The sequence below is a fragment of the Carassius gibelio genome, chromosome A13, assembly GCF_023724105.1.
Source record: "Carassius gibelio isolate Cgi1373 ecotype wild population from Czech Republic chromosome A13, carGib1.2-hapl.c, whole genome shotgun sequence".
In the NCBI taxonomy this organism is placed as follows: Eukaryota; Metazoa; Chordata; class Actinopteri; order Cypriniformes; family Cyprinidae; genus Carassius; species Carassius gibelio.
The window spans coordinates 26,355,399-26,381,672 of NC_068383.1; the positions used below are offsets into that span (position 1 = coordinate 26,355,399).

A 26,274-nucleotide genomic window follows, 5' to 3' on the forward strand; every position below is an offset into this window, starting at 1 on the left:
CAAGCTCATTCTCCTCCATGCCTCAGCAGCGACAGGTCCTGAACCGTGGGAAGGAGATGGCTGCCTTTTTTTCTTTCAGAATAGAGAGGAACGAGAGCGGAGCTTTTTCCATTGAAAAAACACTCACAATGCACGCAGATTGCCTCCTCAAAGACAAATGACGCAAAGGTTGCGTGTGTCATCTGGTGTCAAATAATGCCGACACGGATGCACACATTGTTTAAATGCTTACTAGTTGTCGCCATGATAAACAGAAAAAGATCGCCCCTACCAGTTCTTTCAGATTTCAGTTGGCAGGGCGGTAGTGGCTCAGTGGTTCATGTAGGTTGTCTACAAACCGGAAGGTTGGTGGTTCAATCCCCGGCTCCACCTGAACAAGTGTCGAGGTGTCCTTGAGCAAGACACCTAATCCCAGCTGCTCCCGACAACTGGATGGCGCCTTGAATGGCTGACACCGCAGTCGTTGTTAGAATGAGTGTGTGAATGGATGGCCATGTGGTCACGTCACTTTCACTTTCAGGTGCACGCTTCAAACAGAGCAGTCAGTGAATAATGATGTGTTCTCCCATTGCTGGTTTATAGTCACGCCGGTAGTGATGTTAGAGGCTATTCTGTCCAAGATACTAGAAAAGGTGGTATCCTCACAATTATATTCCTTCTTAGAGAAAAATGGTATATGTGAGGATTTCCAGTCAGGATTTAGACCGTATCATAGTACTGAAACTGCTCTCCTTAGAGTTACAAATGATCTGCTCTTATCATCTGATCGTGGGTGTATCTCTCTATTAGTTTTATTGGATCTTAGTGCTGCGTTTGACACAATTGACCACAACATTCTTTTGCATAGACTTGAACACTTTGTTGGCATCAGTGGAAGTGCATTAGCATGGTTTAAATCGTACTTATATGACCGCCATCAGTTCGTAGCAGTGAATGAAGATGTATCATATCGATCACAAGTGCAGTATGGAGTACTTCAAGGCTCAGTTCTAGGGCCGCTACTCTTCACGCTTTATATGTTACCCTTGGGAGATATCATCAGGAAACATGGTGTTAGCTTTCACTGTTATGCTGATGATACGCAGCTCTATATTTCCTCGCAGCCCGGTGAAACACACCAATTTGAAAAACTAATGGAATGCATAGTCGATATAAAAAATTGGATGACGAGTAATTTCTTACTGCTAAATTCAGAAAAAACAGAGGTGTTAATCATAGGGCCTAAAAACTCTGCTTGTAATAACCTAGAACACTGTCTAAGACTTGATGGTTGCTCTGTCAATTCTTCGTCATCAGTTAGGAACCTAGGTGTGCTACTTGATCGCAATCTTTCCTTAGAAAGCCACGTTTCTAGCATTTGTAAAACTGCATTTTTCCATCTCAAAAATATATCTAAATTACGGCCTATGCTCTCAATGTCAAATGCAGAAATGTTAATCCATGCATTTATGACTTCAAGGTTAGACTACTGTAATGCTTTATTGGGTAGTTGTTCTGCACGCTTGGTAAACAAACTACAGCTAGTCCAAAATGCAGCAGCAAGAGTTCTTACTAGAACCAGGAAGTATGACCATATTAGCCCGGTCCTGTCCACACTGCACTGGCTCCCTATCAAACATCGTATAGATTTTAAAATATTGCTTATTACTTATAAAGCCCTGAATGGTTTAGCACCTCAGTATTTGAATGAGCTCCTTTTACATTATACTCCTCTACGTCCGCTACGTTCTCAAAACTCAGGCAATTTGATAATACCTAGAATATCAAAATCAACTGCGGGCGGCAGATCCTTTTCCTATTTGGCGCCTAAACTCTGGAATAACCTACCTAACATTGTTCGGGAGGCAGACACACTCTTGCAGTTTAAATCTAGATTAAAGACCCATCTCTTTAACCTGGCATACACATAACATACTAATATGCTTTTAATATCCAAATCCGTTAAAGGATTTTTAGGCTGCATTAATTAGGTAAACTGGAACCGGAACACTTCACATAACACCGTACTTTCTACATCATTAGAAGAATGGCATCTACGCTAATATTTGTCTGTTTTTCTCTTGTTCCGAGGTCACCGTGGCCACCAGATCCAGTCTGTGTCCAGATCAGAGGGTCACTGCAGTCACCCGGATCCAGTACGTATCCAGACCAGATGGTGGATCAGCACCTAGAAAGGACCTCTACTGCCCTGAAAGACAGCGGAGACCAGGACAACTAGAGCCCCAGATACAGATCCCCTGTAAAGACCTTGTCTCAGAGGAGCACCAGGACAAGACCACAGGAAACAGATGATTCTTCTGCACAATCTGACTTTGCTGCAGCCTGGAATTGAACTACTGGTTTCGTCTGGTCAGAGGAGAACTGGCCCCCCAACTGAGCCTGGTTTCTCCCAAGGTTTTTTTCTCCATTCTGTCACCGATGGAGTTTCGGTTCCTTGCCGCTGTCGCCTCTGGCTTGCTTAGTTGGGGTCACTTCATCTACAGCGATATCGTTGACTTGATTGCAAATTAAAACAGACACTATTTCAACTGAACAGAGATGACATAACTGAATTCAATGATGAACTGCCTTTAACTATCATTTTGCATTATTGAGACACTGTTTTCCAAATGAATGTTGTTCAGTGCTTTGGCGCAATGTATTTTGTTTAAAGCACTATATATAAAAAAATAAATAAATAAAAAAAATAAAGGCTGTCGCCAGCTAACAAGTTGTTTTTTTTCAATATATGCTTCACGACAAGGTGTTCCCCATAGCGGCCCCATATAGGACACAGTTCGAAGTTCCCTTGAAAGGGAACTGACGATAAATAGGGAGAGGGAGAGGGAGAAATTCAAAGCCAACTCACGACAGTCTGCTTGAATTGATTTGCTTCATCCACATGTGCTGTTCTAATTTATAGCATGGAAAAAACTGGCAAATTATGAATGGAATATTCTGGCTTGAATCTACAACTATCAGCAAACAGATCTTTTATTTTGATTTTGATTGCTTCCATTTTCTTCATTTGTAAGTCTCCTTGGTTAAAAACATCTGCTAAATAACTAAATGTAAATGTAAGTACAGTTCAGCTATTATTGAATGTTTATTAAATGAGGCATCAGAATAGGAGAAAGCAATAGTCACAGGTATAAATATTTTTGTAGAGTTCAGAGAACTAACTTAACTGAATAATCACATTGGTGTCTTTGCAGGTGGTGATGGATCAGGAAAGCTGAGCAGACAACGATGAAGATGTACTGAAAAGTAGTTCAGTTAAGGAGCCAGGTAGGTTGATGAACGCATGTGAACAACAAGACCAGACACTGAGGAAGGGATGTAATGGACGCTTTATTCCGGGCTTTTGATCAGGGTGACTGTGAACGAGTGTTAAGCAGCTCCAGACGCCCACAAGACACTGCATGGTGGAAGTCCATGACCCCTGGGTGCTGGACGGTCAACATGCTGAGTGTGGAACTGTCAATTACCTGCTATCTATGTAATCACATTCTACCCATGATCTCTCCTTAGGGCCAAATCCCTCAACTGCCTCCTGATGGTAAAGGGACCAATGTAGTGGGGAGTCAGTTCGGGACTAGGCAGCCAGAGACAGATGTCCCTAGTTTTATGACTCCATACTGCCTGATGTACAGTCCCAGAACCTCTCACTCTCCTGAATCCATTGTTTAACAGCTGGAACGTCCGATGGCTTTATTGACCAGATAAACAAGGGCAGCTGGAAGAGAGTATGCACTGAAAAGGCGTCAGTCTTATGGTACTTTGCTGTAGGGAGTTTTGAGCATACTCACCCTGGGGCAGGAAAACAGCTCCAAATGTGCTGGTGGCTATGGCAGTAAGATCTCAGGCACAACCCAATTTCCTGGATCTTCCATCCAGCTTAGTCATTAGACTGTGGGTGATATCTAGATGATAAGCTGACGGAAACCCAGAGGAGTTGAAAGAAAGCTTGCCAGATCAGAGGTTTGCTGTGGCTTTAAGAGTCCATGATGGCTTATTATTGCGCTACCTTCGTTGAGCTCAACCTCTTCGACACCACCAGTCTCAAGCTACCGCAAAGGGTCTGCTAGACCCAATTCTCTCAGCACGGTTCAATGGGATTTTGTCAATAGGACTCCATCGACTCACACAAAACAATCATATATTTTTCTTCAATTTATGCTTTTGCACAAAAAAAATATGAAGATAATAAAGGTGTGTGTGTGGGGGTGGGGGTGGGGTAGATCACATTTTAAGCTTACGTCTCAAATAACAAGTAAACGTATCTCTCCATCCCTCAATGAAAAACATATTTTTACAAAAGAATTTCCAACATTAAAATGGTACTGCATAACAGGAATGAACCAGTGATACAATTTTCTCACCTCTTTCTGAGTGTGTGTATCTATGTGGGAAACCCTGCAGACCGTGGTTTGTGTTTTCAGTCTTGTGGACTGAGGTAGACAGCATGACCTAAATGGCAGCACTGAAACCCAGTGGGTGAGTGCTAGAATGTCAGCAGGCATTACTCTTGCAGGGTCAGATCAGAGATCAAGTACCTTCAGAGGCCAACTTGAGCTACACGGAGCAAATGAAACCCAGAATGAAAGATGGGGAGAAAGGACTGCCATCATTGCTGGAGTGAACAATTGCAAATGGATGTAAAGACAAAAACATTATTGTTTACATTCAACTTTTAAATGTTTCAGTCAGTTATATTGACAACAATGGTTTCTTTTTTATTTCTTTATTTTTTAAATATCAGGCCATTTGGCCACAGAAAATATATTTATTCTTAAACTACTTTTTTTTTAAAGAAATAGTTTGCAACTATAGCTTCTTTCTTTCTTTCTTCTTCTTTCCGGTGAGATTATATGAGGTAGCGATCAAGCATATGTAGAATCCAAGCACTCTCCGAGGTATGATGTAGTCTTTATTAAAGAAAAAAATAAACCTGGCTATGTGTCCTGTAATGGACTAAATGAGACTTGTCATGGCACTTGTATACTGTTGTTCTCTTGTTGACCTGACTGCTTCTACTGTTCTCATTTGTAAGTCGCTTTGGATAAAAGCGTCTGTTAAATGATTAAATGTAAATGTTTTCAGAGATGCAAATGAACATGGAGAGGTTAGTTTTTATTTGATTTTCTGTTAGTATTGGTAATTCTCTTCTAAAGAGTATTAAGCAGCAGATGTATCCAGTTAATTATTCTTGTCAAGTCTTTGGGTTTTCATTTCAAAGTTTTCATGAGAACTCCCATTCTCATGAAAACTTTCTCAATTATTTTGGCAAATGGTTAATGTGATAAATCTCTTGTCAATGTATAAATTATTATAAATACATATAATTTATTGTTATAATAAATTATAAAACACATGTGCATTAATTTCTATAGGAATTGCCAGTTACAGCAAACGACTTCCAGATACTCAAAGTGAGAGAAAGGTGTTTATTACATTTGAAATATGGATACTTTCTTATGAAAATGCATGGATTCACTACAGGAAGCCTTTATTCACCATCCGGAACCGTGTAAGGCATGTTTTATTATGGATGCGCGCACTTTATTTGATGTCTATTAGACTGTTTATGAGAAGAACTAACTGACTACAATTTACAATAGCCAGGACAAATTTTAATAGAAATTTGACTCTATTCATCTGGGAGAAGAAAGCTATAAAAATCTAGGATGCCTCAAGGGTGCGTAAAACACAGGTTCATTTTAATTTTGGGGTGAACTAACACCTTAATAATTTATCACTCTGCCTGACTAGTCCTTTGATTAGTGATGGAAAACTGTAGTAGCCTAGGTGCTTTTACACATACAAAGCCAAAGCCAGCGGACATCGTAAATTTTATGTGAGAGGTTTTATCAGTCCTGAAAGTCATTTCAGAAATGGAAACTGCATCTGCAGGTTAATATCGTAGAAAGGCAGATATTTATTTGAGCTTCTATTGTCATTGTGACAAAATGGGCACTTAGAGACTGTGTTCAAAGACCTGCCTACTTTGGCAGCTGGCTTCAAAGTGCAGTACGTCACAGATGACAGAAATGACAAAAACAAACAGAAAATATGACTGCAAGCGGCAATCAGCAGTTTCTAAGCACCAGTGACCCATGTGAATGGCTATGGCTAGTGATCCAACTGATGTGTATCTTATGATGGTTTAAACTCCATCTTCGGTGATAGTCAGGAACTGATTAATTACTTCATCAATACACACTGCTTTAGACAAAATAAAGCTTTTCTATCTCAAGGGTCAAACCTAATAACACTCAGAGGACAGGTGGAAATTATTTACGTACATACTGTAAATACACGTAATTATTGATAATAAATATAAAATAAATTTGCAATCAAAATAAAAAAAAGCAATAAAGAAATAAATCATACAACACATTTCTTCATACTACATTAAAACACAATGAACTAATGTGCAGTGTTGCCAAGTCCACTATTTTTGGTCTGGTTTATTTTTCGTAGACTTGGCAACTTTATCATTGACCAAAGATAAGAAAAGTAAGTTGTTAAATCTCTAAATTAATAAAATAAAAAATCTTATTGTCTTTTTTCACGAGCAGCTTAAACTGAAAAAGTCACCCAAAATGTTTTATTACCCCATGATTTACTCACCCACAAGCAATCCTATGTGTATACAACATTCTTTTTCAGAAGAACACAACTGGAGTTATATTAAATAATGTCCAGGCTAATCCATGACCATGCGCCCACACGGCTCCTTGGGGTTACGAGAGATGACAAAGGAAAACGCAGTGATGAACATGGAAGTGATGAATGTGAAAGCGAAGAGGGAAGAGCAAAAAAAAAAAAATGTCACAAATTCACAATGGGAAAATGAGGATTTGTAAATAATATAAGTAAAAGAGTATTTCGATATAAGCAAAGGGACACTGGTTTTCACCAGTCTATTGTGAACGGGGCTACGACAGATAGTAGAAGCTATAGATTAAGATAAAGTTGTAAATATGGATATTTTTTCTTACATAAACACATCACTTCACCTCAGAATGCCATTTATCCCCCAAGAGCCCTGTTTACTTCTTTTATAATGGATGGGTGAAATTTTTTTGGTTCTTTAAATTTTGGGCTATATTCACTCCCTTTTTAAAGAATGGATTAGCCTGGACATTATTTCATAAAACTCTGATTGTATTTGTCTGAAAGAAGAATGACATATGCACATAGGATGGCTTGAGAGTAAATAATAGGGTAATTTTCATTTTTGGGTGAACTAACACTTGTGACAATGGGAAAAAATGTAAATTTATACAAAGAACATTAACCAAGCATATGGCAAAAAAAAGAAGCAGATCTTAGCTGGTATCAGGTTATATGAGAATGTCTATATGATTACTGACATGCTAAATGTTTAACACAGTATGTTTGTTTTATTATTAAAGATACTATAAAAGATAGTATCCTCACAAGAAAAATGGTATCTGTGAGAATTTCCAGTCAGGATTTAGACTGTATCATAGCACTGAGACTGTTCTCCTTAGAGTTACAAATTACCTGCTCTTATCATCTGATCGTGGTTGTATCACGCTATTAGTGATATTGCATCTTAGTGCTGCGTTCAACACTATTGACCACAAAAGTCTCTTAAATAGACTAGAAAACTTAGCTGACATTAATGGGAGTGCAATAGCATAGTTCAAATCATTCTTATCTTACCCCCTCAATTTTTGTGCAGTGAATGGAGAGGTGTCATATCGATCACAAGTGCAGTATGGAGTACCTCAAGGCTCAGTACTAGGGCCGTTACTTTTCACGCTTTACTTGTTACCCTTTTAGAGACAGTGTAAGCTTTCACTTTAATGCTGATGATACTCAGCTCTATATTTCTTTGCGGCCCGGAGAAACTTACCAATTACAAAAATTTATGAAATGCATAAATCAATATAAATTCCTGGATGAGGAGTAATAACTTACTTAGCCCTAGTATGTGCACCAAAGAGGTCCTGTCATTTATTTGTCTCCAAGGAAGAGGAGACAAATGCAGAACTGTCACTTTTTTAACTTTATGTTGAAAGGACAAGCAAGTTTTGATCAACAATTGTCAGTATATTCAAAGAGTCAAAGCTAGTCCACAGTCCAGTAAATGCTGGCAACCTCTTAAAGCTATTCTTAACTGTGCCAATGAACAGCGCACTGTCAGAAATATTTTTTTTATTGCTTGCTCCAACTGAAAGCATATATGAGAAACACAATGAGCCAGAGGAGACTTTCAGAAACTGAATGGGACATTCATGTAGATTTTCATTTCAGCTACTTTTCTTTTTATGGAAAAAGATGTGCTGTGAGGAATGAGACTTGTTGAATTGTGATTTTTGGGGCAGCTGTGGCCTAATAGTTAGAGAGTTTGACTTATAACCTGAAAGTTGCCAGTTCGAGTCTCGGTACTGGCAGGTGTGGAGGAGTAAATGAACAGCGCTCTTTTCCACCCTCAATACCCATGGATGAAGTGCCCTTGAGCAAGGCACTGACCCCCCCGCCCAGTTGCTCCCCGGGTGCTGGATATAGCTGCCCACGCTTCATCACTACACTACACTTCTCATTGCTGAATGTGTGCACTTGGATGGGGTAAATGCAGAGCACCAATTCCAAGTTTGGGTCACCATACTTGGCAAATATCACGACTTTCACTTTTATTTGGATTAGACAGTGAATCACTTTGATGGTGTGTGTGTGGTGGAAAAGGTTTAGCCCTTCACAAAGTTGTTTTGATAGCAGGTAATAAAGTCACTCAAATTTTGTTACAGATTCCTTTTGAACTGTGAATCGTACATGTATCGTTTATTTAGGGTGTTATAAAAACCAAAACCTTACCATCATAGAGCTCTATGTGCTATTTAATGCAACCCTTTAAACAAGTGATTGGTGTTGCTCTGTGGATGTGTTACAAGTGTTCTAAATGTGCTTGATTACTTTTTTGAAAATTGTCTGTTCAGCTGTCATGTTTTGGCAAAGTTATATGTATAACTGTGAAAGCTAACAGTGTCTGACACTAGAATATAACGCATTTTGGAATATCAATTCCAAATGACAAAAACAACATTGATCTCCCAGTGAGGTTTCAATAGCCACACACACACACACACACACACACACACAGTATGCACAATGATAGAAAATGAAGACAAGGAAGAAAATGAACACCAATTAAACACAGTTCTGTTCACTCCACTCACTTGTACACTGCCCTCCCTTTTGCTTCTAGCCAGTCAAGTCTCTCACAATGTCAGAAGAGGGCATGTTCATTTGGCAAGCATACTGTTCCCCCCATAAAACAGGAGAGGGCAGCTCTGCCTGCCTATGCTTTGAGCAATCACTTGAGGATGCTCCAGTGTGATAATAATTCATAATGACAGAGAGGAGCTCCATCTCCAATCAGAGCATGGCAGAGACCCCAAAGCACTGATGTAGATGACTCACCCATGCACTGCTTCACCTGAGCAGAGCCACAGATCCCCAGTGTGCCAGATACAGCTGATTAGCTCCAAAGTGGACTCTAAAATCTAAAAAATGTTGTTGGAATAATTGTGTTTTTGAAAGTCTCTTATCAAGTCTGCACTTACTTGAAATGCACTAAGTACATAAATACACAAAAACAGTAATATAGTGAACTATTATTGCTATTTAAAATAACATTAGTAAATAACATTACTAACATTACTCGAAATAAAATTTGTTCGCTTGGTTCCCTTTGCTAGTTTGTTTCAATGGTGTCACAGTTGTTTAGTTTTTGTGGTGGTGCTGTCAAATCCATATGGTAAAAGTCTGCTTGTAATGCATGTGCTGACATTGGACTGAATTAAATGTAAATGTTTGGGTGGGCAAAGCAGAGAAAGGGGAGTTAACCTTTGCTCTTATGACGACATAAGGGGAAGATTCCAGATCGGCCCGTCTGAGCTCTTATTTTTTCAAAGGCAGAGCAGGACACCCAAACTTGGTTTACACCTGTTGAAATTTCTAGCTACTGGGGGACCATAGACAGGCTAGGGGAACTCATATTAATGTTAAAAAAAACTCATAAAGTGAAATTTTCATTTCATGGGACCTTTAACGGAAAGAGGCTCATGGCAGAGTGGCTGGAGGAACGACCAGAAACAGCAATGAGGAATGGGTGGCTTGCTGCCACTGCCAATGGTGGTATCATGAGACCTGTGGAGAGCTCCAGAGATTTATGGATGACAATGACCTCATCTGTCTTGGATGTGTTCACTGAAGTTGTGAAAATGTGGTAAAAGGATGCAGGCTTAATGAAAGTTTCATTCATTGAATGTAGAGTGAAGTTTACTGTGTTACAATTTTTGCATTCCAGAAATGCATTTTTTTTAATTCTTCTAAGTATTAATTAATTAAGGGTATCTGATGTTGTATTTTGCACTTCATTATGCTCCAGACATGGTTCTTGAATTTCCTGGGTCATGCTTTCTGTGTGTGTTTGGTTGTGTTGGAGGTGTGGTCACTGATTACCACTCACCTGATCACCACCAACAGCTGAAGTCACTTTTCACCTGCCTATATATGTGCTCATCCAACTTCCTGTCTTTGTCAGATTGTTTGTAGTTATCTGTGAGTCGTCCTGTCCCTGGCTGTCTTGTTCTTGCATTTTTGTTCTGGTTCCTGTGTTTTCTTCACGTTTGTTCCGTTCCTCATGTTCCATGGAAGATTGGTTGCCCATCTGCCTCCCTGTGCTGCCAGCAGAGGATCCTTGTGCGCTTGCTGCCATTTGATCCATTGCTACAACTCTTCTTGTTTTCTCAATAAAGAACTGAGATTTACATTTGCTACTGAATCCTCCGTAATTATCCTTACGGTTACAGCGACTAAAGGGGTGAATTAACCAGACAGTAGTTTCCGAGTTCCCAGAGCATCACAGATCCAGCAGCAGTAATGCGGTCGGATCAGTGTTAGATCATTAACCTACGCAGGTCGGTGGAGCTTGGCTTTCCCAAGAGGAGAGAGAGAAGAGGAGGATGAAGGGACTCTGCCTCTACTGTGGAGAATCTGGACATTTTTTAAGGGACTGCTTGGTAAAAGACCAAGCCCGGCAGTAGGACAGAGGTTACTGTCGGGTGGACTGGCTACAGAGAAACCGTCATTATCAACTCTCCTCCCAGTAAAACTGCAGTGGGAAACCAAGTCCCATCAGTGTCAAGCCTTACTGTACTCTGAGGCGAAGGGTAATTTCATGGACAAATCACTTGCTTTTCACCTTCAGATGCCTATCAGCCCCCTTTCTCACAAGATTTCTGTCAGAGCACTAAACAGACAAGAACTTCCAGCTATCTCACACCCCACCAGCAACATCACCCTTGTCACATCCGGGAACCACACAGAGGAGCTTGCCTTTTTTACTGCCACTCTCCCCTGGTTTCCTGTGGTCCTCGGTCATCCCTGGCCGGTCAAGCATGATCCCAGGGGTGACTGGGGTCACAACTCAATCACTGCCTTGAGTAATCAGTGCTATGCCTCTTCTCTTGTGTCTGCTTGTTCGTCTGTGTCTAGTTCTGTGTTGCAGAATGAGCAAGTGGATTCATCAAATGTCCCCCAGGAGTACCTCGACCTGAAGGAAGTGTTCAGTAAGTCCTGGGCTGCTTCTCTACCTCCTCATCATCCATATGACTGTGCTATACAGTTACTAACAGGTACATCTCCACCTAAGGGCAAGTTATATTCCCTTTCCATCCCGGAAAGGGAGGCCATGGAGAAATACATTTCTGATTCTCTAGCTACCGGGTTTATTCGCCCTTACTCTTCTCTAGCGGGGGTGGGGCTCTTTTTCCTGGGGAGGAAGGATGGTTCTCTGTGACCTTGCATTGATTACCGAGGGCTGAATAACGTCACGGTAAAGAATGCCTATCCTTTGCCGTTGATGTCTTCCGCCTTCGAGAGATTGCAGGGAGCATCCATATTCACAAAACTGGATTTACGTAATACTTATCATTTGATCCACATCAGGATGAGTGGAAGACTGCGTTAATACCCCCAGGGGCCATTTTGAATATTTGGTTATGCCCTTCGGGCTGTCCAATTCCCCTGCGGTCTTCCAAGCACTCGTCAATGACGTGCTGAGAGATATGGTTGATCAGTTCATGTCTACCTGGATGACATATCGATATTTTCTTCTTCTCTCCAGGAGCATGTTCAGCATGTCAGATGAGTGCTCCAGAGGTTGCTAGAGAATTGCTGTTCCGTTCCTTGGGTACATCATCTCATCTGAGGGAATGCGCATGGATCCCGACAAGATCAAGGCTGTGGTAGACTGACCAAGTCCAGATTCCCGTAATGACCTACAGAGGTTTCTGGGGTGTGCCAATTTTTTCACACATTTTATTTGTAATTTCAGCCAACTAGCCGTGCCTCTGATGACCTTGACCTCCTCCCGATCATCTGGACCGATCATAAGAACTTGGAATACATCAGATCAGCTAAAAGACTCAACTCCAGGCAGGCTCTTTTATTCGAACGCTTTGATTTTTTCCTATCATACCACCCGGGGTCTAAGAACATCAAACCCAATGCTTTGTCACGCATTTTGACCGCTCTGATTGCCCGTCTACTCCCAAGTGAATTTTACCTGAGAAACTCATTGTTTCCACACTCACTCACTTCTACTAAGGAGACAGCGGTGGCTATCGAAGATCATGTCTTTCATATGCATGGCCTCCTGATAGATGTGGTCTCCGACAGGGGGCCCCAATTTATATCCAAATTCAGAAGGGAGTTTTGTAGATTACTGTGGGCGAGTGTGAGTCTGTCCTCGGTTTTCCATCCCCAGAGCAATGGTCAAACCGAGCGAGCCAACCAAGATCTTGAGAGAGCGTAGCGATGGAATCCGAAGTCAGGGTCCCCTCTGCTCATGCCTTTGTCCAGAGGTGTCGTCACACATGGAATAGAGCCTGTGAGATTCCAGGTGGGGTCTAGGCCTCCTGTCTATGTCGTGGGTCAAAAAGTGTGGCTTTCATCAATAACTATTCCTCTTCACTCCACGTGTAATAAGCTTGCTCCTAAATTCATTGGCCCGTTCCCTGTTGCCAAGATGTCTGGTAACAGCTTCAAACTACCTCCAGCGTACAGGAGGATTCACCCCGTGTTTTATGTTTCCAAATTAATGCCAGTGTTTCATTCACACATTAATCTGCCTGCTCCGGTTCCTCCCCCGCCACGACTCGTAGATGGGGGACCAATGTATACGGTTAATCATATTCTGGACTCTAGACAGAGGGGACGCGGATTCCAGTATTTGGTGGACTGATAAGGTTATGGTCTGGAGGAGAGGAGAGGAGTTGGTTTCCTGCAAGGGACATAACTCCCTTATCGATGATTACAAACGACGGGTAGGTTCTCCTGGGAGTACCAGGCAGCGCTCCTGGGGGAGGGGTACTGTCACGTTTTTGAATTTGCTGGCTCATGCTCTGTGTGTGTGTTTGGTTGTGTTGGAGGTGTGGCCACTGATTACCACTCATCTGATCACCACCAACAGCTGCAGTCACTTTTCACCTGCCTATATATGTGCTCATCCAACTTCCTGTCTTTGTCAGATTGTTTGGAGTTTTCTGTGAGTCGTCCTGTCCCTTGCTGTCTTGTTTCTGTGTTTTTGTTCTGGTTCCTGTGTTGTCTTCATGGTCGTTCCATTCCTCGTGTTCCACGGAATACTGGTTGCCCATCTGCATCCCTGTGCTGCCAGGAGAGGACCCTTGTGTGCTTACTCCCATCTGACCCATCGCTTCAATTCTTCTTGTTTTCTTAATAAAGAATTGGGATTTACATTCACTACTGAATCCTCCTTTATTATCCTGACAGCTCCACACATTTTCAATGTCCCAAACTTAATTGGAATTTGGGTTGTATCATGTTCATTTTAACCATAAAATAGTGTCCCACTTTCCCTAAAAAAGTGTCCCACTCAACCTTATTGCTTCGAGTTTTCTGAAGAGGGTGTCAGATGGTGATTAAAGATGAACAGTTTGTTAATAAACACATAAGTTGGGAAAATGTAATCATAGTGGCCTTTATTACAATCTATTTAAACAAAACACATATAATATTAATATATTCTAACTGATTTAGTTTGTTTAAAATGCAATATACCAAAAAGTGTCCCACTTTACCTGTCTTCACCCTACCAAGCTTTGAGGACTGATGATCCAAAAAATTTAAATATAGCTAAAAGTTAATTATTAAAAACAATAGCTGAACATAAGTTAACAAATAAAATATGTTATTGTTTAGTTATTATTTTGGAAAAAAATTAAAATATGTAAAAACACTAACTTGACGAGATTCATACATGGCTTTAATAAATAGAATTTTCATGACATTGTTAATGTATAAATCTGCTCATTTCAGAACACCACTTTCTTAATCCCATTAGCATCAGATGTGGGAATTTTCCAGTTAGTACATAGTAGTTAAGGCCATCTAATATAAAGTGTGACCATACAGATTTCTTGAAACAAAATATTTTTTTAATAAGAATTACAATCCTGTATCCATGCGCAATGTGTGATATTCCATGATAGCCACATAAAGAGGTTTATCAATATAGGTGCATCAGTGGATGTGTTTTCTTGCACTTAACAGTAGTATTGGCAGTGTGTATGCCTTTGCCAGACTGCAGTCGAGAAGTGTTCTGAAACAGCAAGCCCTGCAATTTTTCATTGTCGAACAGAAAGCCATGGAAGCGCATCATTGTGATCACAGACAGACCTGCTGATATGGAAACAAAAGCAGATCTCAAAAGATCATTCAACACAGCAAAGCCCTTGACAATGGTGGCCTTGTGCACAGGACTCCACTGGAAGAATCCATAGAAGATATCATGTGAAACATCAGGATGAAAAGTTTTTCAGCTATTTGTCCCCGTTGCCCAAATGGGCAGAGTTTAGTCTAGCATGAGACAGCAGAGGGTGAGCACCCTAGTTTTCACACACTAAAGGTGCTGGGGGCCAGTAAAGCACTAAGCCAAAGATTGCGGAGGTGGAAACCATCACACACGCAGTATGTTTAAGACCAGCTACCGGCATGAGGTGCGCAAGCAAAAGTACGAGCGCACTGATGTCTTCGAGGAGCCCAGCAGCCCAGAGACAGAGTCGGCTCCAGCCGGCGGGCCTTCGACAGCAACCGTCCAGGGCTGGGACAGCCTACAGGAACTGAACAGCCGCTTTGCGCGTTACATCAACCGTGCACGCGTGCTGGAGCAGCGTAACGCTGTGTTCCGCAAACAGCTAGAGACTCTTCAGCGCATGGAGGAGGCGCCAGGGCTGGAGGAGGCCTTCAGAGAGCAGATCAGCGTCAACAGACAGCGCATCCGAGAACTGCTGTCGGACCGAACTAAGCTGGAGAGGGAGCTCAAAGACGCCGAACGCATGCTGGATGAGTACAACAGCAGGTTAGAAAACGGCCTTAACAGAAGTATAAGGATGTGGTTAATTGCTAACGACTTACTAATAGATTAACACAAGAAAATGTAATTAAAGCAGACAATATTCAAACATGAATCTGATGACATGACATGTACATGTAAAGAGGTTTTAAGTACTGTATAAAAATATAGATGATTTAACAGACACTGACATAGAATGTAAAACTTTTCTGCTTGTGGTACTATAGTTTTCTCGCTACTGATTGCTTTAAAACTGTGAATTTCTAAGATCTGATGCCACTACCCTGGTAAACTTTGGAAAATCCTGTAATTAGTTCTTCCTCAAAGGTGCTCAGTGAAAAAATGAGAACGCTTCTGTCTTACAGGCATTGAGAAATCTTTTTCAGATGGACCAATTAAACTGAAGTTATGTAAAGTCAGTCAGCCAGAGCACTGAAAATGTATGTGTCATATGCATCAAATGGACAAGAAAATTTAATGTTACATTTTGTAAACTTTTTATCATGGGCTGATTTGTTTTTATTTATTTTTTTTGGTCTCCCAATTCAGACGTTTCCTGTCAAAATTAACTGTTTACATCTCTTGCATTATAATTTCAAATTTCAGTTAACTCTCTTATTTGAATTGAACAAGATAAACTCACAACTTATAATCACTAGTTAACATCTCACAGTTGTGACTTCATATCTGATTTTTTTTTTTTTTTAGATTGTGATAAAGTCTGAATTATGAGATAAAGTGTCATAACTACTTATTCCATGGAGGAAATGTGATATTTATGACAACACCATTTTAGTCCTAGAAAAACATCCCCATCATCCAAAAATTTGGATCATGGTTGAGGTTTGGGATTTACAATATTCCTAACAGCTCTCATTTGTCTCTGATTAAAGATTAGGTGATGGTACTAAGAGTTTAAGACACATCAATGACAATACATTTCAACAGCTGGATCAACTAGACAAATCTCTTTAAAATGTTTCAAACCTGCTTCATGAAGAACATGTGCAACAAATATTGATTTGTTGAATGTTGTAGTTCACCAAGGTTACAGATAGAAACAGCTTTGAAATGAAAACCATGAACATCTGATGAACTATGCTTGAAACACTCTCTGTTGTCCACAGATACAGAAATGAATGTGAATATCAAGAGCAGCTACGGCACACGCTGGAACAGCTCAATAAGGTACAAATAAACTGTACCTTTCTCTGACCTGCAATTTCTCAGGATATTAAAAAGCAATAATCCACAAGAGATGATGCTTTTCAGTAACATAACCACGGGCCAGGGCTGCTCTTAAGCTCAGCACCTCAGCTCAAACCCTTAGCAGTGCTAAAATCACCATAACAGACTCAGGTGAATTACCATTCTTTTATAAATGCAACACTACTTGAGGCCTTTTGTACTGTAAAATATAACTTTTGCATGAAGACTAAGGCCAGAAACATACTATATGCAAGAACTTGCAAATTTGCTAAGCTTAAATCTGTGTTGGTACAGTTTGTTTTGTAGAACATCACATTTTCAGCTAAATCTAAAGAGTTGCTATAGTAGACACCCCTTTTTATTATTATTTCTTTATTTGTTTATTTTTTTTGGTTTCAGGTCAAATATTTTAATGGAAGTATTGTATTAGTGAAAATTGTAGCTACACACCCAGATAATAATATGTTTAATTGGCACAGATATTTAAAGGTAAAACTGTCACTCCGTTGAGTTTTTGGGGATTTCTAGCATGATCAGAAATGCATGACCACTTATATTTGACCGAAAGCTTACAAATGTGCCGACCAGGCATTTGAGTTTGTGTCACATGCTAAATGTTTCTGGTTTAAAATCAGCACGTACCTGTGGTAAAGTCTCTTATGCATTCATTGCTTTAAAACCCCACTTCTGTTTATCTGCTCGAGTGCAATGTAACAGTCTTAACAGCAGTCCTTAAAAAGAAAATGCATCACCACTGTTAGTTTTTCCAGATAAAGTCTCTAACAGCAAAATGATTATGAGTCTATTTGCTCTTGTGTTTTCAGGAAGCCGACACGGTTCTATTGAGAAACCTTGAGTACCAAATCCAGCTGCAGTTCCTGCAAGATGACGTCAACGCCACCAGAGAGAGACACAAAAAGGTAGGAGGCGATCACAACTCCTATTTGCACTTCTATCTTTTCGAGTAGCTTCTCAAAAGCACTTCTGTGAAATTGTCAGTTGGCAGCAGATGTGAATGACAAACCAATCCAATTTTAATGATGTCTAACAGCGTACACTTGTGGATTCTTCTTTATAGGACATCAAATTGAAAGGAGAGCAATTACACTTTTACAAAAGATCACACCTTGCACAATTTGAGACAATATAAAGTTAAATATGGCCCTATTTAACCCTAATTAAACGAAACTTTCAATAACAGATTTATAGTGTGATCCTACTGAACAGCACTGCGAGTTTGAGTGAGATATGGCCAGTTAATGTACTGCTTTAACACACACATCACTCACACACAGAAGCATTCAGAAGCACAGAAACGTGTTGGCAACGCTGCCCACTCTTGCACTAGTAACTTGTTGATTATTAGCATGTATATTACTAGCATATTGCCTTTTTATTAGTAGGCCTACTTATGAAGCATATATTAATGCTTTATTCTGCATGACTTTGTTCTACATCCCTTAATTCTACACCATACCTAAACTTAACAACTAACTATTAATAAGTAGAAAATAAGCAGTTTATTGAAGCAAAAGTCATAGTTTATAGTTGGGAGTGAGAATTGGTCCCCAAACTAAAGTGGGACTGAAAATTCAGTGTATTATGGATTTTGTTGAGAGGTGTGCTTTCTTTTTGCTGAGCTTACATCTGTTCTCAGAGGACAGAACTGTGTTTAAATGTGATGTCAGCAGTGTTTTTCTGAGCCGTATAGAGTGACAGGCTATTGTGTGGTCCTGCATCATGTTTAATCAGCACTGCGGTGCATCACATTCAGCATCTGAATGCCAGAAGTGTCTAATCAACATGTACATGATTTCAGAAGCTAGAACAGCAGCTGGAAGCCCAAAAACACATACACACATTCCCCAACACACAAACATAGATATATGACACAGCAGCCAAAATATTGGCACTTACATTTGAAGCACTGATTGATATCCTACTGGTATTGTTGGTGGAACATAGCAGTGCTAATGCTAGTTGGAAGTACAATATATATATATATATATATATTGAAAACTGAAGCTGTTCTTGTGCTCATGTCTAACACATCTCATGAGGCGCTTCAGAGAGCAGATGCTTTCTACGCAGTCATGCATGTACCGTGTCTAAAGGCGCTGGCTAAGTTAATCATTCACAGTTTACAGCATGTGAATTTGACATATATGACTAAATGAAGTGTAAATTAATGAAATAAGTAAATTAAATGTGCACGTGTGTTTGGATGCAGAAAAAGACAATATTGCAAACTTTATGTTCTGTTACATGAGCATCACATCCCCAACAACGAAAACAACTACTTCTGATCTGAGCATTCAAACTAAGATCAATAGTAAAATATTCAACTTTAATTGTGTACTCTCAGGAATAAAAGGTAGAAAAACTTTCACTAGGGTGGTATCGTTTCAAAAGGTACAGCTTTGTACCTTATTTTGCCCTGAAGCATGCCTATTGGTACCTTAAAGCAGTGATTCCCAACCCTGTTTCCGGAGTGTAGCGACACTACAGATTTTGACTCCTTTCTCTGACACACTTATTTCTGGTCTTGAAGTCTTATTGAGTTGATGCGATAAATCAGGTGAGCTTGATTTAACGAGACATGCAAAAAGCATAGTGTTGGGGCTCCAGCGCTGCAATAATGTATTAGTACATTAGGACCGGCAGAGCTGAGTGTCCATTAGAGATTACAAATTATGTGACAAAATTGTAGTTAGTAACATAATCCATTACAGACATACAATACATACAATTACATTACAGATTTTAGGGAATATAATGGGACTCCTTTTTGATTAGTTGATTAATTTTGACCTAACTAATTTATCACTCTGGTTTAAAGAAGATACCATATATTAATATAAATATATTCATATAAAAATACAAAGAGAAAGAAAATATATTCCATTCGTTGTTACCAACGTGAGGTGCATTAAACATCACATTATTTTGAGGTTTTCCTACATTTATTTAAAATGTAAAATTAAAATAAATCATAAAAAAATGTGCTAAATAAGATGAAATATTTTATTTGTTTGCATGCCATGTGACCATTAACTAATGACAGAGAACTGTGAACATCCAACTTATTTCCTTAAAGGGCCTTTAATTCAAGTAAATATATGTTCAGCTAACAAAAAAAAAAGTTTAGGAATCCCTGTATGACATGTAAATAAGAAAAACTGATTTGTGCATTTGAATGTGTAAAAAAAAAAAAAAAAAAACCTTTCAAAGACATAATGGTTAAATAACGCACTGAATGATTATAAAATTAAAAATGCTGTGTAGCCTCTCAAATTTCTGTGTCATTATAGCCAGCTGACTATGTAAATGTAAAAAAGTGGTAGGATATTTTAGAAAGGATCATTAAAAATATGAAAAGAACAATTAGGGAGAATCAATAAATTATGAATCATTTATTTCTATTGTGTGAATAATATTTAATCAAATAATCAATAAAAAGTATATTGCTGTTTCACGTTTTGTTAAAATGAGTGGTTAATTTGCATGAATTAGTACAATTATTCCCGTGGTTCCTCTGCTGTGTGGTTAATCTGACTTCATATATTAATTACCTGCATATGATTAAAAAGGTGAAGGACAGGACCACTGAACTTGGATCATTACTTTGCAGATAACACTTCAATGAAATGTCATTTAATAGATATCTATATATAATCATCTATTAGGGCACAACTTGTTAAATAGGGTTTTCTTAAATTGCAGTGAAGCAAGGGAAGCATCCTCCTGGTGTGCGAGTCTCCTCTGTAATGAAATTGACCTTTCAACAGTCTCCGGCGCTCATCATGTCCACCTCCACTGATTCCTGTCTCTTATGTCTGTTTCCTCCACAGAACCTTGCTGAAATCCAGACGTATCTAAACATCCTGCACCAGATCAAGCAGACTATTCCCCTCATGGCGAGCACGTCTGTCTCAGAGGTAGGGTGACCTTGTGGCTCTCAGCGCCTCGGGCCCTTGCTGACTCTCTGGGTGTCACATGCAATAAGAATTGTGCGCCGTTGGTGCCAGTGAAATTAGCGCGGCGCTCTGAATGTGCCCTGAGTGATCAGTCTCTCTGAGCGATGACACTCTTTATCTTCCTGTATCACCGCTCTTGTGCGCTCTCCAGCAGCAGGGCTTCTCACACTCTTTCTCACACACACACACACACACACACTGTATGACGTGCATGTTTCACTTTGATACTGCAGGGACCTGGAGAAGAGACACATGTATGCTTTGCTTTTTGGGTTGGATTTTTACTTCATTTGTTGTGTTTGGTCATATTTTAGTAAAGGAAGGGCAAACGTTGCAGCAGTCACTACTAGTGGTCTGAAGATATGGAATACAAAGGGCTGATAATAATACAGTACAATTAGTGAGGGCTAATGTGTGGCTAACACATCACGTGATACAATTTATATAAATATAGAACAATTAAAAAAATATAATAATCATTATATTGTTACCTTTATAGGCTAGTTGTTGTCCTTGCTGTGAATAGGCCTTGATACTTATCTAGGTGTTTGTTCAAAATTACTAACACATAGTAATAGCAAACATACTAACATTTAATCTCTAAGGTAATGTCTTGTTCAAGCTTAGTGTTCATGGTAATTAGTGCTGAGGGTGACAAACTATCAAATTCAATCTTACAATGACATTTTCTTTGCTTTTAAATAATACACACAACCAGTAAAACCTGTGATAGCTTTAGACGGAAAATTCAATCTGGATTCTGCAGTGTTAAGCTACTTGTGAATTAACCTATACCTGTATTTTATTATATGTAGGAGCAATAAAAAGAGTCCTTGCTTTTGGACGTTTTCTCTTAATAAAGACTCTCGGGCATGTTTGACCTTTTAGAAAAGACATTGCCTGGATTTGAAAGGTGTACAGTGACGTGAGTCAAAGTGAAAGACGTTCGACCTCAGTGTGACCAGAACACAAGCCATCTCTGATCATAACTGCTCAGGAGTCTCACCTGCTCTTCTTGTGCAGGATCAGGAGAGGTTGATGGCCCAGAGGCGCGCTCCAGCGCTGCGCAGTCAGCTGGAGGAGTACAAGAGCGCCATCTGCCAGCTCCAGGCGCAGAAACAGCGGCTGCAGACAGAGGTGTGGATCTCCTACACTCAGACACAGATCACTCTCCATACCATCAGCTCAGAGTGTCCTGAACCTAGCAAAGTGTCACTAGCCTGTGAGATAATAGCCAAAATCACCAAAAGAATGATGGACAGAATTTCTAACCCTGGTTTTCATTTTCACCTCAGTCATAGATGAGAGCAAATACGCTGGTTTTGCTTCATTACCCAGGTTGAGACCCAACACAGTATAACTGCATAACCAGTGTAACAGTGTAACATTAGCATTCGTTAATATTACTACTAATGCCATAGGCCAAACAATACGCAATTATTACCCATAGTACACTGAATATAAAAACCCTAAAGACAGTTATCTCTGTAAAAGCTGAAAAAAAATCGATTTACACAACATAACACAACATTTTACTGATCTATAATGAACACCTCTGATGTAATGTATCTGTTATTCTAGACCTCTGTGCTGGAACAAACCATCAAGACCACACAAGAGAGCTACGACGACGAGATCCAGCAGTACAACGAACAGATCGAGACCCTCAGGAAGGAGATGGAGGAGGCCGAGAGGTCACTGGAGAAATACACTGACAAGTGTCGACAGCTGGCCATGTACCAGAGCTCTCTGGACAACGAGCTTGAGCGCTACAAGAGAATCATCGAGAATGAAGACAACAGGTGAGACAGTGGGACCAGTGGGTGGTCTTCTAAACCTCAGTTGTTATCTCCTTTTTATTCACTTACAAAGTCATCGTCATGTTATTTATTATTATTATTATTATTATTATTATTATTATTTTATATTTTTTTGTACAAATACATTCAGATTTGTGTTTGGTATGGCACTCTCGCTGCCACACAGTGGCAGTATAACTACATTGTCATCTTACCCAATAAACCCAGCCTAATTGGTTCTTACTTTTATTTCTATACTTTTTTCTTTTGCTTTCTCCCTTTCACTATCACAGATTGAACTCAGCAATAATTGGGACACCCATTACTCTGTTCACAACCAACTATAAATACAGCCATAGTCCTAGCGTGAGCAGGAAAGGAAAAGGTGAGCGTCTGGGCTGGGGAGGGCTGTTATGTAACATGACTGCATCTTTGTGATAGTCTTAACAGGCAACAAATCAGCAGCGAGCATCTGCTCGCCAGAATGAAGATTTATGCCCTCTTTGTCTTGCTTAGTCCCTCTCCAGCTACTTGAATGTAGAAGCATAATAAAATTGCCTTTAAGATCCATGCGTTGGCCCTGTTAACAACGATATATGACAATGACCTTTATGTCTGCGGTCATGGAATTGTAGAGAGTAACTGCTGTTTGTTGAGAGCCACAGAAGAAAGACAATGATTAGGGTTACACTTTATCAAGTACATTTGTCTTTTAATGTTGAATATATGTCCTTAAATATATGTCATCAGTGCCCTATGTCATCAATATCAGTTGCGTCCTGTGAGCTCACTGTAAAGGACGAATGTAGCCAGACCTTGTCTGTTGACATGAGGCAGCATAAAAATAAAAAAGTATAGACTGCCATGCTACTGTACATATTATATGGTATATTGGCGTTATTATGGCAATGTTTTAGTGCCATGTAGAGAAAAAATCTAAGATTAAACAATTAAAGTTGTAATAAATTGAGAAAATAGTACAAATTACAATAATATATTCGAAATGTTTTGAGAATAAAGTTGAAATTACGAGAACAAAGTCAAAATATTTCTAAAACAAAATAAAAATTACAAGAATAAAGTTGTAGCAATACGAGAATAAAGTAAAAATATTTTGAGAATTAAGTCAAAATTATGAGAATTAAATCATAGCAATTTTGTAGCTTATACTGTATTACACAGGCAAATGGCCCAGATTTGGAGCATCAGGAGAAATTCTGGTGGCTTGACAACTCATGTGAATATATGTGGGATTATTAGCAGAAATCATAACGTGTCATATGCACACAGGGATAGTATGTTTTGAAATATTTATTCACATCTCGAATGCATTCATCATATAATTATATATATATATATATATATATATATATATATATATATATATATATATATATATATATATATATATATATATATATATAATTTAAATTAAATTTATGCATTTAGCGGACACTTTTATCCAAAGCGACTTACAGTGCATTCAGGCTATCAATTTATACATATCATGCGTTCCCGGGGAATCGAATCGAACGCAGTGCTCTACCAATTGAGCTACAGAAACACTATATATATATATATATATATATATATATATATATATATATATATATATATATATATATATATATATATATAATAAAAACATAATAGCTCATTAAATAAGGTCTTTATGCATCTCTGAAAACATAGTTATGTATATTATATTGCATTTCTGTTAATAGATTGTTGTAAATGTTACACATTGCACCTTTAATGAAATGAATGTCTCGTAATCAAATAGATGATTGAATGCTGATGTGCTTAAACTGGGGTGATCTGTTATGCCACATTAAAGAGAGTGAAAAACACATTATTGTAAGACATATTGTTTGTATTTCACTATAAAACTGACAGAATTTGAAATCTGACACTTTGTTTTATATTAAAAGTACCAAAAGCACAAAACTCATTGCTGTACATAATTTTCAGTCACATTACTGGCTCAAAGACCTGCTGGGCAAAACACCCATGTAACTGCAGCACAAGCCCATCCGTTTTCTATCTGTTATAATCCAAAAATATTTAGATCACCCCCCAAAAGAATAAAACAAAGATATGTGAACAAAATGCAAGTTTTGGCCATTAGCAATCCAAATAAAGCAATATTTAAACTAAAATCAGCGAGACATTCTAAAATGTTTAATGTGAAAAAACTTAATGTAGGCCTAACTTTAAAAAAGTGATATTAAAATATCACACTTTATTGATGAATCACCTTTCAGAATCCTAAAATGATGAATGGAACACCCTGGTCTTGTGAATTTAATGGACGTGTATTTACCATTAACACATGGTGACCATTCACATAAAGTGTGCCATTTGGGACAGGGCACGACATTCAGAGATAGGAGAGTGGATGACATCTGAGGCTGAGACCACCCCTTGACTAACAAAAGCCAGTTCCAGGAAGTGACATTTCACTAATGCATTGCATGCACATATAGTCTTATTGAGCACACTCTGTGCTGCAGTGTTAAACAAACCTATGGAATTATCTACAAATATCTGTGCTGAAAACTGGCCATAGAAGTTCACATGAATGCCCACTATAATTGCCCATTTAGGCAACTGAGAATACAATGCATATTTTTATGCTGCAAAAATTATGTATAGCTACAATAATTGTAGACTATGTTTCATGCCTCAGCTTGGCCAGAGCATATTTTTGAAAGTCTTGCATATGCATTTACTGAAATACTTTCTTTTATTATAACACAACCATAGTAATTTTTGCATTGTTCACAGCATTCTGCTTAACAGGCCTGATCCTAAGATTATATTCAAATTTCTTTAAAATCATGTCTGAATCTGCTTTTTAGATATCACCCAAGTCATCCAAGACATCACCAATGTAAAGCCTCGTCAGAAGTACTTGGCTAAGAAAGTGTTTAAAAAGAAAGAGATTGCATCCAAAGGAGCTAGTGGACTTGAGGTGAAGCCAGCAGAAGAATTGGAGGAGGAAGAGAAAGAACAGTTGATGGAGGAGCAGGGAGTTGGAAGTGAAGAGCAGGTTTCTCGTGAAGATGTGCCTGATGGAGCCCAGATCAGCAAAGCCTTTGACACTCTCTGTAACCTCATACGCGACCGCATGAGGCGTGTAAGGAGACCAGAACCAATTGCTGACTTCTTCACCAAGGGACGCTATGTACTAGTTACGGGCGACTCTAACTACCTTGACCCCTGCTTCTTTTCGACTACCCCTTCTGCCAGTCACGTCTATGTTACAATCCAAGATGGCATGATGCCTTATGATCCGTACTGGAGAGGTACACCCTCACCTATCCCAAGCCCCATATCTGGACCTACACCCTTAACCCCTACCACACCTTCAGAACCAGAAACTGGACAAGATGATCGATATAGGAAGGGGGGTGGAAATGGAGAGAGGGAAAAATACAAAAATGGACCAGAACCGAGCCCCGGTCCACCACCAGGCCCTCATGACGACAAAGGCCCCAGACCTCCTCCAGGCCCCAGGCAGCCCTCACCCCAACGTGGTGGCAAAAGCAAGACCTCGGACGATCCTAGCAGCTTTCGAGGCCCTCCACCCATGCCATCGCCTAGCTCCATACCCCCTAACTCCATGACTTATGAGAAGGTAGAAGTAGTGGAGTCAGTGGAGAAGCTCTCCCCTGACAAAAAAGTTAAGGGCTATAAGGAGACAACCACAGTGGTTGAGACCATGATCGAGAAGACCAGCAGAAAGAAACACGCCGATAGATCTTCTTGATACCACTCAAACATTCCACATGTTCTATCCATTCTTGCCTCGGACCTTCTCCAGTTTTGCCTCCTGCCTGCTGTCGAGAAGATTCCTAGTGCTGCACTGTTAACATCCTGCAGCACTGCACCA

General features: G+C 39.5%; 1 protein-coding gene across 1 annotated transcript; it reads left to right on the top strand.

Moving 5' to 3' along the window:
* Positions 1–14,571: 14,571 nt before the first annotated feature.
* LOC128026549 (filensin) lies at positions 14,572–26,274 on the top strand. The gene is made up of 8 exons (XM_052613812.1): positions 14,572–15,400; positions 16,522–16,582; positions 17,428–17,523; positions 20,455–20,541; positions 21,604–21,717; positions 22,162–22,382; positions 22,673–22,764; positions 25,241–26,274. Exons 1-8 carry the CDS (start codon positions 15,012–15,014, stop codon positions 26,149–26,151), a joined length of 1,971 nt encoding a protein of 656 aa, XP_052469772.1. The 5' UTR covers positions 14,572–15,011; the 3' UTR covers positions 26,152–26,274.